The sequence below is a fragment of the Pristis pectinata genome, chromosome 9, assembly GCF_009764475.1.
Source record: "Pristis pectinata isolate sPriPec2 chromosome 9, sPriPec2.1.pri, whole genome shotgun sequence".
NCBI classification, from domain to species: Eukaryota; Metazoa; Chordata; class Chondrichthyes; order Rhinopristiformes; family Pristidae; genus Pristis; species Pristis pectinata.
Genome location: NC_067413.1, coordinates 31,546,306 through 31,562,169, shown reverse-complemented (window position 1 = coordinate 31,562,169; position 15,864 = coordinate 31,546,306). Strand labels below are relative to the sequence as shown.

The 15,864-nt window shown below is 40.0% G+C and overlaps 1 protein-coding gene across 2 annotated transcripts in view; it reads left to right on the top strand.

Annotated features, from left to right (window-relative positions):
* snrka (SNF related kinase a) overlaps positions 1–15,864 on the top strand; it is a 35,590-nt gene that overhangs the window by 14,439 nt on the left and 5,287 nt on the right. For both annotated transcript variants that reach the window (XM_052023601.1, XM_052023600.1), the window contains exons 3-5: positions 12,756–12,897; positions 13,629–13,841; positions 15,335–15,466. In XM_052023601.1, coding sequence (XP_051879561.1) covers positions 12,756–12,897; positions 13,629–13,841; positions 15,335–15,466 — 487 coding nt within the window. The remainder of the gene's footprint in view (positions 1–12,755; positions 12,898–13,628; positions 13,842–15,334; positions 15,467–15,864) is intronic.

Below are 15,864 nucleotides of genomic sequence, written 5' to 3'. Positions count from 1 at the left end.
ATTCAGAGATGTACGTAGGTGGCAGACTAAATTAGTTTGCAGATAATAAAACAATTGGCTGTGAAGAGGGAAGATCTACACTGCAGTAAAAGATGTTGATTCTCTGAATGATTGGATAAATTAGGGTTATTTTCATTGTAAGGAGGCTGAGGGAAATCTGTGTCTAATCCCCTCAATTTCATGCCCCTCAATTTCATGCACCTCAATTGAGTAAATGAGAAGAACCTATTTCCCTTAACAAAAAGATGTAAAAAAACAAAATATGGATTTAAGATAATTGGTAGAAGGATTCAAGGGGGGATGAGGAAAACCTTTTTATCCAGAGGGTGGTGGAGGTCTGGACCTCTCTGCCTGAAAGAATAGTAGAGACTGAAATTTTCACCACACTTTAAATGCATATCAAAGACCTGTAACCAGCAGGTTTATGGATCTGGTGCTGGATGGTGGGATTAGGCTGGGTAGTACAGACACTGAGTCAAATGGACTCTGCCCTAAATTTTGAATCTCTAATAATTAGAGCATTGGTCATATTTGTGCATAGTTCAGAATCTTTTTTGGAGTTCCAGGTTTTCCCTCTTCATTGATAAAAATAGGAAGGGACATTTTCCTCTGGGCTCTTTTACTATTTGGCTTAGTTACTGCAGTATTCTTGGTCATAATCAGGCACAGACATGTCATTATACTTGTAGAACCATCCACTTGCCTTTGTTGTTCTGCTTAACTCAGCTTTGGGTAGAATTGCTTCATAAAATTCTTTCAACAGAAGCTCAAAATATACCTAATTAGGAATGAGGATGGAAGTTCCAAGGAATAATGTGATCAAACACTCCAAGACTTAAGAGATATTGCGTGTAAATATATTCTTGTCCTTGGAGACTAAAGTATCCAATGCAGTAATGGTTGTCTATCAAATGATGCAGTGGATTTCAAGCTTTGATCAGCTCTTTATTTAGTTGTAAATATCAGGTTATACAAAATCTAAAGATCTATTCATTCTTGGATTTCTGTTAGCTGTATGTACTTAGCAAATAAAACAGTTCCCTTAAGTCAAATACTTGGGTCAGGCTATACTTGACTGGTTAGTCTAGCTTGCATCCATCAATTTTATAAATTGGCCCAGGGCATGTCTTGCCTAATGACTGTCTAAGAAAATTTTCTAACTCATTGCACAGTTGTCCTCTTCCATCTCTGCTGATTGAAGAGTAAGTGAAAACCATGTGACATCTGTTCTCAGTGGTTATGTGCTCAAATGTTATTGTGGGGTACAAATATGTTATTTGGGGAATGGTGTTGGATCATTTTTTTCTTGGAATTAAAAATATTGAATGCAGTACTCTGCTGAAGCTATATTATAAGCTGGAAGGAAGGAGGAAACTCTTTCATTTTTGCCATATCCTTCCCAGTCCGTCTTTGTTCTTACTCCATAGCAGTGACCCCAAGCAAAATTGAGCAGAAGTTTGAATGGGCCTGGAGATGCTCTAATTTTTATTGATTTGAATAAATTTTATTCTTCTTGTTTTCTGTACAGATTTTTCAAGATCATGCTAGATTAATGTGCTGACCAGGGTAGCCATTACGGTGTTTAAGAAAATTACTTGCTGCAGATTAATTGCTTGGAGGATGTTATGCCTCCAATAGAGAAATTGCTAAAACCATCAGGGTGTCTCTGATGATAGATATTTAGTAGTATGCTCTAATTTTAACAGAAACCATTTTTTAGTTCAAGTGTATATTTAGTAAACTGATATTTCCATTCTTTAACTTGGTGATCAGTAAATGCAAACCCGTCTTGATCTTTGTACCATTTTTCTAATGTGCACACAAAAGTTTAAAGTGCACCTGTTTTATAAATGAGTTTTAAAATCACTTCCCCAGCACCGGTGTCTGTTACTTAATGAGATCTTATAATTAACCACATATGGATCTCCAGTTGGCTACATTTGGCCTTTGTGTTTACATCTTTGTCTTTTAATATTGCTTAACATTTAAAATTTTTCTCGATGGATTTGAATATTTGTTTGCTGCAAGAAATTGAAATGGGGGCACGTTCAGTTGTTACTCAGTTGACTCCTATTTCTGGTTAATAATTGAACCATGCAAATTAGAAAGTCCCATGTTCAATTACCAGATTGCTAACAGAGCTGATCTTGTTCTGTGCCATTAGTGGGCATGAAATGTAAAAGGGGAATATTACTGCTATTGCTGTTTGATAATCCTTGTTAGTTGTGCATTTGGGCATCAGTTTAGCATTCAATTTGGTTCTAACAAGCTGCATTCCACTATTTAAAAAGATTGGACATCACCGGGAAGTGGGGGAGGAGAGTTAGGGTGGGATGAGGAGAGGGTGGGGGGAGGGGGAAGATGATGGGGATGAAATGGTGAAATTTGATAAACGAACTCATTTGTTTATTCAAAGGAGATGTTACTCCTGTCTATACCAGATAGTATGAATAAATAAATTCCAGAAGCTTCAGATTTTCTGAATGAGGAAATTCACCTTGGTATATATGTTAGAATTCCAGAATGTATAATTTCCATTTCTGTTGCTGTCTCTCTTTTCCTGAGGTACTGTTAGAGGTGTGGTTGGAATGTACTGTAGATGTGTTTTGCAGCAATGAGAGCTTTTGTTCTGTATGACTGTCCTAACTTGTTAAGATGCCATGGGTGTTTCTGACCACATACCTGCAAAGGAAAGAATGCTGAACATAGCTTACATAACCTGTTGTCTTACATTCTGAAGAGGTTCTTCAAAAACCCTTCTCCCTTGTTTGTAATACAATTGTAATTAGTCATGATTTTTGTATGCCGTGCTCAGTTTTTAACACCAAAACATTTGTTGGCTTATTCATCTTATTGGCATTGAACTCTCCAGATCAAAAATTATGTGCAGGTGGCAACTATCCTGTGCTTCATTCGAGTCAAGCTACCAATTCTTATTAACACATGCAACTTAAACTGTAAAATTTAGTGGGCAAGCAAAATTTTGACCCAGATAGCTTCTGTTCCATCTATCTGGAATTGAGCTCTTAAGGTACAAGCATCCTTTAGCTATTTTTGATAAAACTTGGTAAGTTCTGTCTAAGTTGCAAAAACCCACAATTTCCCTTCCTGTAGATAAAGGACACTGCTTTATAGCTGATTCATGGTCATAGTCATATAGCAGGGAAACCAGCCCTGCAGCCTACCGTGTCATTGCTGGCTATTTGGTATACACCCATGTTATTCTCATTTTCTAGTACTTGGCCTGTAGCCTTCCATGCCATGCAACCACAGACATCTAAATATTTAATAAATGTGGCCAGACTATCTTCCTCATCAACCACTCAGGCAGTGCATTCCAGGTTTCAACCATGGGGGCGGTGGGGTGGGGGGGGTGGTGAGGGGAAAAGATCTTTCTCCAATCACCTCTCAATCTGCTACCCTTATCTTAAACCTATGCCCCATGATCATAGACATCTCTGCTAAGGGAAAAGGTTTCTCACTATCTACCCTGCCTAAGAGCCCCCCTCCCCAGCACACTGCTAGCTAACGTCCAGGCCATTGAGAACAAAGTTGATGAACTAAAGGCAAGACTGACCTATCAAAGAGAACTGAGGGAGTTCACGGGAGTTCACTTCAGCTATCCCGATGGCAGTCTACATCCCACCCCAGACGGACATGAAGCCTGCACTCAATGAACTATACGTGGTCAACAACCTTGAGACAGGATACCCGAGGCCCTCTTCATTATTGTAGGTGACTTCAACCAGGCCAACCTCAAGAGTGTGTTACTAAAGTACTACCAGCATGTCTCCTGTCCCACCAGGGGCCCTAACACCCTTGACCATTGCTATACAACCATCAAAGATGCCTTCCAAGCCACCCCTCGCCCTCACTTTGGTAAATCAGGCCACCAGGCTGTGCTGCTCCTCCCTGCATACAAACAGAAACTGAAATCGGAGGATCCAATATAGAGAGTAGTGCAGTGCTGGTCTGTGGAAATAGATGAGCTTCTACGTGACTGCTTTGACTCAGTGGACTGGTCCATGTTCAAAGGCTCAGCTGCCAGCCTTGATGAGTATGTCACCACCATCACAGACTTTATCAGCAAGTGTGTTGAGACTGTGTACCAAAGAGGACAATACGGATGTTCCCAAACTGGAAACCATGGATGAACTGGGATATCCACTTCTTACTGAAGTCGAGGACTGCAGCATTCAAATCAGGTGACCCTGACCTTTACAAGAAATCGAGATACGACCTCCGAAAAGCTATCAGGAATGCCAAGAGACAATAGCGGTTCAAAATAAAGTCCCAGACCAGATGTCAGTTGTGGCAGGGTTTACACCTTATAACGGGCTACAAAACGAAGTCGGGCAGCTTATTCAACAACAGCGCATCCCTTCCTGATGAGCTTAATGCATTCTATGCACGTTTTGAACAGAAGGGGAGTAGATTGTCACCACCCACTCTGACAGTCTCAAATGCAACTGAACCCATGGTCACCATCGAGGACTTCAGATCAGTCTTCCGGAGAGTGAACCTAAGGAAAGCATCTGGCCCAGATGGTGTCCCTGGCCATGTGCTCAGATATTATGCTGATCAGCTGGCAGGAGTATTTGTAGACATATTTAACCTCTCCCTGCTTCAATCTCAGCTTCCCACCTGTTTTAAGAAGACCGCTATCATCTCGGTACCTAAGAAAAACAAGGTAACATGCCTTAATGACTACTGACCAGTGGCTCTGACATCCACCATCATGAAGTGCTTTGAGAGGCTGGTCATGGCACACATTAACTCCTGCCTCCCAGACAATCTCAACCCACTGCAATTCGCCTACTGCCAAAACAGGTCTACAGTGGACGCCATCTCCCTGGCCCTACACTCATCTCTGGAGCATCTGGACAGTAAAGACACCTACGTTAGACTGCAGTTTATTGACTACAGCTCCACCTTCAATACTATAATTCCAAGCAAACTCATCACCAAACTACGAGACCTGGGACTCAACACTTCCCTCTGTACCTGGATCCTTGACTTTCTGACCAACAGACCGTAATCAGTGAGGATAGGCAGCAACACCTCCAGCACGATTATTCTCAACACTGGTGCCCCACAAGGCTGCGTCTTCAGCCCTCTACTCTACTCCCTGTATACTATTGACTGTGTGGCCAGATTCTGCTCTAACTCCCATCTACAAGTTTGCAGATGATACCACCGTAGTAGGCCGTATCTCAAATAATGATGAGTCAAAGTACAGGAAGGAGATAGAGAGCTTAGTGACATGGTGTCATGACAACAATTTTTCTCTCAATGTCAGCAAAACAAAAGAGCTGGTCATTGACTTGAGGAAGAGGGGCGGTGTACATGCAGCTGTCTACATCAATGGTGCTGAGGTCGAGAGAGTTGAGAGCTTCAAGTTCCTAGGAGTGAACATCACTAATAGCCTGTGCTGGTCCAACCACGTGGGCACCATGGCCAAGAAAGCTCACCAGCGCCTCTACTTCCTCGGGAGGCTAAAGAAATTTGGCATGTCCCCTTTGACACTAACCAACTTTTATCGATGCACCATAGAAAGCATCCTATCTGGATACATCATTGCTTGGTATGGCAACTGCTCTGCCTGAGACTGCAAGAACCTGCAGAGGGTTGTGAGCACAGCCCAGCACATCACAGAAACCAGCCTCCCCTCCATGGACTCTGTCTATACATCTTGCTGCCTTGGTGAAGCAGCCAGCATAATCAAAGACCCCAGCCACCCAGGTCATTCTCTCTTCTCTCTTCTTCCATCAGGCAGAAGATACAGGAGCCCGCGGGCACATCCACCAGGCTCGAGGACAGTTTCTATACCACTGTGATAAGACTATTGAACGGTTCCCTTATACGATGAGATGGACTCTTGACCTCACAATCTACCTTGTTATGACCTGCAGCTTATTATCTATCTGCAATGCACTTCCCTGTAGCTGTGGCACTCTACTCTATATTCTCTTACTGTTTTCACCGTGTACTACCTCAATGCACTGTGTAATGAATTGATCTGTACGAACGATATGCAAGACAAATTTTTCACTGTACCTTGGTACAAGTGACAATAATAAACCAATACCAATATGAGTATGTCCCTCCATAATTTTGAATGCCTCAAGCAAGTTCTCCACTCCACCTTCCCCAGCTTTCTCTGCTCCAGTGAAAACAAACTCAGCCTGTCAAACCTGTCCTCATAACTGAAACGTTTCACCCCAAGCAACATCCTGGTGAACCTCCTCTGCACCCCCTCTAATGTAATCACCTCCTCCCTGTAGTGTGGTGATCAGAACTGCACACAATGCTCCAACTATGGCCTAAATAATAGTTTCTATGGATGTACTACAACCTCTCTGCTCTGTATTCTGTGCCCTAGCTATTGAAGACAAGTTTCCCATATACCACCTTATCTACCAGTACTGTTGCCTTCAGTGATCCTTGGACATGTACACTGAATTCCTTTTGTTCCTCAATACTTACCAGAATCCTACCCCTCTTGTATATTACCTAGCCTTATTAGTCTTTCCAAAATACATCACCTTGCATTTTACATGATTAAATTCCATCTACTATTGCTTTAGCTACCTTATCAACTCAAAATATCATTCTGTAGCCAAAGACTACCCTCTTCACTATCAGCACACCATCAAGTTGCTTTATCACCAGGCCATTTTTGGATCAAACTTGCCAATTAACCCTAGATCCCATGGGCTCTTGCCTTTTGGACCAGGTTCCCATACGGGACCCTATCCAAAGCCTTACTAATATGGACTACATTGACCACACTATCCTCATCAATACCTCTGAAAATTCAGTCAAATTAGGCAGGATCTCCTCTTAACAAAACCATGCTGACCATCCTTGATTAATCCTGTCCCTCAGAATTTTTTCCAGTAATTTCTCTACTTCTGATATTAGACACTAGTCTGTGGTTACCTGGCATATCCTTGCTACCCTTCTTGAATAATGGCACCATACCAGTCAACTGGTTCCTTCTCCGGGGCTAGAAACGATTTGGAATGTTAGGGCCTCAGCAGTCTCTTCCCTTGCTTCTCATACCAACCTATATACAACTCACTAGGCCCTAGGGATTTATCCTTTACATTGAGTCCATTTAGTATGTCATTTTCTTCTTTCCCTTGACACCTAACCTTCAGCTGAACAAAAAAAATGAAATAATTTATTCAGCTTTAGAACTGAAAAAGATTGTGACTACCCACAGAAATTAAAACTCTGTGGACAATACAGTGAATGCCGACTGACTTGTGTGGGACACTAGAGAACACAAATGATTTATTTTTCCCTTGGTAAAGGGATAAAAATAGTGAGGCATTGTGATGTATACTGCTTTTCATCCTTCCATATTTACGATTTTAAACATTGTGCTGATATGTCTATCCTGAGAAAACCGCAAGACTACAATCTGTTTAGCATTTTCATGGTAATACGTGATGTATTTTGAAATACACCACCTGTGTCTTTTTGCCATGCAAATAAATACTGAAATTAAAAACCTCCAATTCATTCCATTCCATTATGAATTTATTTTTAACTCAATCTCTGCCTTAGCCTATCATCTTGTTCTTTTTAATGCTCACCAGAAAGTCAGGCAATTTTTTTGTACATCGAGTATTTGTATGTATTGTTTTTTTAATAAAGTCTATTGGGCCTTTTAAACTCATTTGGTTAGACACTTGTCCTTTGTTTTTGTGTAAAACATAAAATTCAGTGGCAATTTGATCGTGTTCTTCCCTTCCAAAATTCAGTTCCTGGAAGTCACTGGAACTGTTACTAGAAAAACCTTTGTTCCTTAGAACGTAGGTGAATGAGGAGTGACCTTATAGAAGTGTTTTAAAATTATGAGAGACATAGATAAGGTGGGTGGTAACCAGGCTAGGGGAGTCCAAAACTAAGGGGTGGAGGTTTAGGGTGAGAGGGGAAAGATTTAAAAGGGACCTTAGGGGCAACTTTTTCATATGGAGTGTGGTGAGTATATGGACTGAGCTGCCAGAGGAAGTGGTTGAGGCAGGTACAATAGTATCACTAAGAAGCACTTGGATAGGTAGTTGGAGGGATATGGGCTGAACACAGGAAATTGGGATGAGCTGGGTGGGCACTATGGTTGGTGTGGACTGGTTGGGCCAAAGGTCCAGTATCTGTGCTGTATTGCTCTATGACTCTTTCTCTCTGACTCTTTCTCTCCATGACTCTAACTGAATTTTGGAAGCTGAGTACAATACTTAACAGCTACAATATTGTGCAACCAACATAAGCAGAGTTTCTATCCCATTAAATGAGATGGAACATAACTGACTCTAGTTCACTCTCTCTTTATCCTTCATTATTTTGCTAGCCCTGTCAAAGGATTCATTTTATTTCTCAGTTTTCATTTCTTAGAATGAATATGCACCAGAACTATTAACCTTATTACCCTCCCCATCTCCCTTTACTGATGCTAACAAGTGCCATGTTCAGTTTTTAATTCTGAGCATTTTAAAAATGGGATTAACTCTCATAGTTAAGCCTCTGATTCATAATAGACTCCATATTTAATAAACATAGAATGATAAAACAATTGGAAAAATAACACATCTATGGGTAACAAGATATTGGAAAATCTCTAGGACTTCTGAACAGACCAGTGCTGCCTGTCTGACACCTTCAATTCTGGCTGTCTTGCAGAAAAAGACTACTTGGGCCATTTGGGTTGCCTGTGGAAACAAACACTTAGTTCATACAAGAGTCAAATTTTAGTATGCATAGATACATAAAATTGTTTAACTGTGCATGTTTGGTGGGAAACTAACTAGAATAGTTCATCCTGCTTGACAGCTATCTGATTTTATTCTTTCCATTGAAATCAATTAATTAGCTTTCTGCCCAGTGTAAGAATGTCTCAGTTAAATGCTTTATGTCCCTGTGACACCCAAAGATCTTTACAACCCATGTTTCATTTTGATGCACATTCACTGTTATGTTGGCCAGTGCAGCAGCCAATTTGCTGAAGTATATTGACCAGGAGACTCTGGAATTTTTTTTGTGTTGAACATCCAGTTGGAGAGGGATAGGAGCAGACGATATGGGGAAGTATTTAATTGGGGGAGGGGGGAGTATGATGCTATTAGGCAGGAACTTGGGAGCATGAATTGAGAATTGGGGAAGTGCACAATGGAAATGTGGAGGTTGTTTAGGGAGTACTTGCATGGGGTTCTGGATAGGTTTGACTTATTGAAGTAGGGTAAGGATGGTAGAGCGAAGGAACCATGGTTGACAAGAGATGTTGAATATCTTGTCAAGGGGAAGAAAGAAGCTTACCTAAGGTTTAGAAAGCAAGGATCAGACAGGGCTCGGAAGAGTTACAAGGTAGCCAGGAGGGAGCTTAAAAATGGATTTAGGAGAGCTAGAAAGGGGCATGAGAAGGCCTTGGCAAGTAGGATTAAAGAAAACTCCAAGGCGTTCTATATGTATGTGAAGAATACGAGGATGACTAGAGAGGGTAGGACCATTCAGGGATAAGAGAGGAAACGTGTGCCAGGAGTCGGAAGAGGTAGGGGATGTCCTTAATGAATACTTTGCTTCAGTATTCACCAGTGAGAGAGACCTTGACATTTGTGAGGATAGCATACAACATGCTGATAGGCTAAGGCATGTCAACGTGAGGAAAGAAGATGTGTCGGAACTTTTAAAAAACATTAGGATAGATAAGTCACCGAGGCCAGATGGGATATATCCAAGGTTATTACAGGAAGTGAGAGAAGTGATTGCTGCGTCTTTGGTGATGATCCTTGCATCTACACTGGCCACAGGAGTTGTGCCAGATGATTGGAGGGTGGCAAATGTTGTTCCTTTGTTCAAGAAAGAGTAGGGACAACCCTGGGAATTACAGGACAGTGAGTCTTGCTTCAGTGGTGGGTAAATTACTGGAGAAGATTCTTAGAGACAGGATTTATGGGCATTTAGAGAAGCACCAGCTGATTAGGGACAGTCAGCATGTCTTTGTGAGGGGCAGGTCATGCTTCATGAGCCTGATTGAATTCTTTGACAATATGACAAAGCACATTCATGAAGGTGCAGTAGTGGGTGTGTTGTACGTGGATTTTAATAAGGCATTTGATAAGATTCCTCATGGAAGGCTCATTCAGAAAGACAGGAGCTATGGGATCCAGGGAAACTTGGCTGTGTGGATTCAGAATTGGCTCGCCCATAGAAGACAGAGGGTGGTTGTAGATGGAGTGTATTCTGACTGGAGGTTGGTGAGCAGTGGTGTTCCGCAGGGATCCGGTCTGGGACCCCTGCTCTTTGTGATTTTTATAAATGACTTGGATGAGGATGTGGAAGGGTGGGTTAGTAAGTTTGCAGATGACTCAAAGGTTGGTGATGTTGTGGATAGTGTAGAAGGTTGCTGTAGATTACAACAGGACATTGATAGGATGCAGAGCTGGGCTGAGAAGCGGCAGATGGAGTTCAACCTGGAAAAGTGTGAAGTGATACACTTTGGAAGATCGAATTTGAAGGCAGAATACAAGGTTAATGGCAGGACTCTTAGCAGTGAGGAGGAAGGGAGGGATCTTGGGATCCACATCCATAAATCCCTCAAGGTTGCCGCGCAGGTTGATAGGGTAGTTAAAAAGGCTTATGATGTGTTGGCCTTCGTTAGTCTGGAGCTGCCAGGTAATGTTGCAGTTCCATAAAAATCAGGTTAGTACACACTTGGAGCATTGTGTTCAGTTCCGGTCGCCTCATTATAGGAAGGATGTGGAAATTTTAGAGAGGGTGCAGAGGAGGTTTACCAGGATGCTGCCTGGATCGGAGAGCATGTCTTATGAGGATAGGTTGAGTGAGCTTGGGCTTTTCTCTTTGGAGCGAAGGAGGATGAGAGGCGACTTGATAGAGGTGTACAAGATGATAAGAGTCATGATCAAGTGGACAGTCAGAGACTTTTTCCCAGGGCGAAAATGGCTAACATGCGGGGGCATACTTTTAAGGTGATTGGAGGAAGGCATAGGGGGGATGTCAGAGGCAAGTTTTTTTTTACACAGAAAGTGGTGGGTGCGTGGAATGCACTGCTGGCATAAGTGGTGGAGGCAGATACATTAGGGACATTTAAGAGACTCTTTGATAGCCACATGAATGATAGAAAAATGGAGGGCTGTGTGGGAGGGAAGGGTTAGATAGATCTTAGAGTAGGATAAAATGTCGGCACAGCATCGTGAGCCGAAGGCCCTGTACTGTGCTGTGATGTTCTATGGAATGGATTCTGAGATTGACATCTCACTACTGCATCAATGTGCTCACTGATATAATGCATTTGGGTATTTAGTAAGAATTCAACAGTCTCTCTGGGTTGTAATACTGCTAAATTGAGCCAAGCTAGTTGGTTGTGATAAGTGTATTATAAAGAGTATTCTCAACTGGTGCTTTATTACTGAAGACTGCCTGCATTGATAGTGTGAAGATGCAATATCTTTGCTAAGCAGGATGAGATCGCTTCTTGTGTCTCCAGAGTGAGATTGTTGTCTATTTGAAGTGATTCTTTAGATGTTTCCTACAGAGGTTTTGCTGAGATTAGTTTAATATACAAATCTTGAGAAAATCATCATGATTGTTGTTTTGATTGTTTGGGCTATGAGCTTAGGCTATACCAATAACAAATGGGTGCTTGGATTTTCTGTGGGATATAGAAACCTCTAATTAAATCTTGTCTTCTCAGTCTATTATTTCATTTCCTTGTAAAGGTATCAGTTAAGTTTCACTTTTCAGGGCATCACATGTCTGTATTACAGATGTAATGAGCAACAACAAATGAAATGGCTGTCATAACACATCTAGAAAATTATCAACCAACTAACTGATTCACTAAATGTCATTGTCAAAGGAGTAACAAAAAGTATCAAAGGAACAAGTGAGCAAAAATACTGAAGTATAAAACTGCTGTTTCCATGTATCATAAAACTGATCCTTCATTGTCTTGGGTAGCTGTTTTTGAAATGATTGAAATGTAATCTTCAATGTTGGGATGCCATGACTTGTAGAAGGATTTGTTGATGAGGATCAGGCTTTTGAAATCAGTACTGTTGTGCAGACTATGCCACTAAATAATATTTAATAATTCTGCAGCTTGCTATGGATGTAAATTTATGGAAAAAGTATGTTGCACAGTGTCCATAATTTTCCTAGAAGGAGGAGAAGGGGGTACTATGTAGTTCCCATTGATGTGAAGATTACAGAAGAGTAATAATTAGATGCAAATGATCCTGATCATGAGAGTGAATTGCAAAACTTAATCAGTCTGAGCAAATTAGCTCAAATGTTAAAGTCAAAACCTGAGGGGAAAAAAAAGAAACTTGTGCAAATTCTATTAATATATCCACATATGTGGAGGAACCCAGAACAAGATAGAAGCATTCCAATTGTATGATAGACCTTCAGGTCTGCTTTTGCTGGAAGTCGAGGGAGCAGCTATTCTGAACTAATTTCTCTCATCTTTAAATACATCTAAGATAAATAATGAGAATTTCTTTTAATTGACAATAGTCATTATTACTGCTAGATAAAGCTTACAATGTTTGGATTGATAATGGAATGGAGTAACATTGGAATGTATACTTAGGCGAATATTACACAAATCAAAGTGCATACTTCTTTCAAAAGAGACAAAATGCAGAAATTTAGATGTGTTTTCTAAATGTAGGTTTACAAGTTGGGGTATTAGAAACTACTAAGGTTTTTTTTATGCATTGTTTTTGCAGATATCTGGAGCCTGGGTGTTATTCTTTTCATGTTGGTATGTGGCCAGCCTCCATTTCAAGAGGCAAATGACAGTGAGACTCTCACCATGATTATGGACTGCAAGTACACAGTGCCCACCCATGTCTCCAAAGAATGCAAGGAGTAAGTTACTGATCTATTTTAATGTGTGTTTCTGTCACATGAATTAGTTATAACACAGTTGAGGGATCAGGGAACATTATTTACATTAAATGGGCCACATTGGTTACAGTGCAATTGTGATTAGAAAAACCTGTTAAAATCTGTCCTCTGAAGGCAACTACAGCCTGTTCTACTGTAATGCCACTTTCAATAGCGAGACTTTCTATAATGTGAGGTTTTTCAAAAATGTAACTATAGCGTTATTGCTGTCTATGTTTTATACAGCTGTTTTGTAAATCTTTAATACATCAAAATAATGTAAATGCATTTAATAAGGCTGTATATTTAAAACAGCTGCATGACAGACTAACAGTGCAACTTGACAGATTTCAAAATAATAATTTAAGAAAAATTAAGGTGACATAATGTCAGTAAATATTCCTTTCAAAAATTTTACTATTCATTTATATGTATAAATGTGGGCTCACTACAATATATCCATTTTATACAATAAATTATTAATTTCAAAATGGGCAGTATGTGTACAGGTTTTAGTCGGACTGTGGGTAAGATGCTAAGATGTGGTAATGATTAAAACTTTGAACATTGGTTTTCCTGAGGACTCCTCACATTTATTTTCAACTCCAAAAACATAAGTTTGGATATCCCGTTCTCTCAGTCACAGAAGGCAATGATTCTAAACAGTTTCAGCACAGACAAGTTAAAGATATTTTTGATGTTACTTCCAACAGTCTTATCAATCGCATGCTGCAGAGAGATCCAAAACGAAGAGCCTCACTGGAGGAGATTGAGAACCACCGCTGGCTTCTAGGAATTGATCCTTCGCCTGCAACCAAGTGCAATGTACCGCTCGTCTCTTACAAGAATCTCTCTGATGAAGAGCATAATGGCATCATCCAGCGCATGGTGCTTGGTGACATTGCAGACCGAGAAACCATTATTGAGTAGGTGCAGCTGAACCCTAGACACAAGAAGCAAGTCTTTATTAATACCAGCTTCTTTTTCCAAAGTGTATTGTGAACATATCGTTTACATACACTGTCTAAGTTTGAGATTGATGGATGTAACGCATCGCAAAACTTGAATTTGAGCTGTGTTTTGCAGAACTGCATATTTAATATCTTTTTGACTCAAACTATTGAAACTTAGTCACAGCAAAAATATATTTGCATACATTGTGGGATAGCATATTAGCAATTTTACTACTCTAATGGTAAAAATGTATTTGCTGGCATTCACCGGCGGATAGCAATGAGGAAATAGAAATGGGAGTAAAACAGAAAATTCTGGAAATACTCAAGTTAGGCAACTATAGAGAGAAATGATTAATGTATCAGGTTGTTGATAAGATTCTAGGTAGAGTGGGGAAACTTCAATGACTTTCTAAAATTATAATCAGCTTTCACATGTGCAATTAAAAGTTGTTGAAATTCCACTGAATAACCATCATTGATGGTTAGTACACTTTACATTTCTGCTATGCATTTAATTACTAACATTAAAGACTAAGAAGATGGGCAAATTAGTTTGTAGATGTCTCAGTCAGCTTTACACTTTTTCTTCAAAGGTGATTTTATTTGCAAGTAAATAAATACAAAGAAGGGTAAAAAATACACATTAATCTACAGAGCATAATGCTTAAAGTATTATGCAATTACAGGAAAGATTATTCACAGGCAGGAATCTTAATTACTGTTTAATTATTTTGTCAGGAATTTTTTTTCCATTTCTGTACACTTGTTGGTGTCAGGCTGTCACATAGAAACTGACATTTAATATTACATTTGCAACAAAATATGATGCCTAGAATATTAAAGTTGTGGATAGATGCATGTGTGTACAAACACATGATATGTATCTCAGACTTCCTGAAAGATTCTCTATAAGTCGTATTGTGTTACAAATGGACAACAGCCCTCAGTAATGAGAAGGGAACTCTCATCACTTGATACCGGCCACTTTTGACCTGAAGGCAGGAATGTATTAACTTACCAACACTTTCAATCACACATTTGCTTAATGGAGCAGCTCTGGACTTATGAGTGAGTCAAATGCCAAACCTTTGGGATTTCTGAACAATGGGATAGCAGATTATTGCAGTTTTACTGTATAGCATTGTTAATGCCAAATTAGTTATAGTTCTGGATATAAGTGTTTCCATAAATTCAAGATGCTATGACATTATGATAAAAATACAGTAACTTGGAAGAAGGCCAAATTTCTTTTGTTACAAGGAACTTCAAATAAGTAGTAACCTCCAATCCATTTTAAAGGAAATGGACATGCATTTCTATAATGCCTTTCAGACTCGGGACATCCCAAAGCACTTTACAGGCATTTAGTACTTGTGAAATTTGGTCACTGTTGTGATGTAGGAATTTTTCAAAGGATATGCTGAAAATGTTTCTTCTAAATAGTTGTTTATTTGTTCTTTAAGGTCGCTGGAAAGTAATAAATACAATCACATCACTGCCACTTACTTTTTGCTGGCTGAAAGGACCTTAAAGGAGAAACAGGAGAAAGAAGTCACCCGTTCTTCCAGTCCAAGCCACATCAAAGCTCAATTCAGGTACAGACAAGTAGACTGCACATGTATGTTAACAAAGATACTTGGAGAGGTACACTGTCACAGTGCATTTCTAATGTAATTATAGATTACTTGGGTCTCTGAATCTGTCATTTTCTGTGGTGCGGCACTAGCAGATACGCACGTACATGTAGAAGCTTTTCCTGCAGCTTGGTCACATGCAGATTTTTTAAAAAACTGGATATTGTAACATTGTTTTACAGAATGAGAAAGATACATTTTCTTGGTGAAACTGCCTCCTCTGGATGTCTACAAGAGGGGTCTGATCTTTGGAGTCTGAGCTCTGAAACATTTACTTCCAGGACACCTGAATGTTGTGCAGAGGCATTTGAAACATTCTTTTTCTTCCAGACATAGCTTAGAGGAAGGAGGTTCTTTGT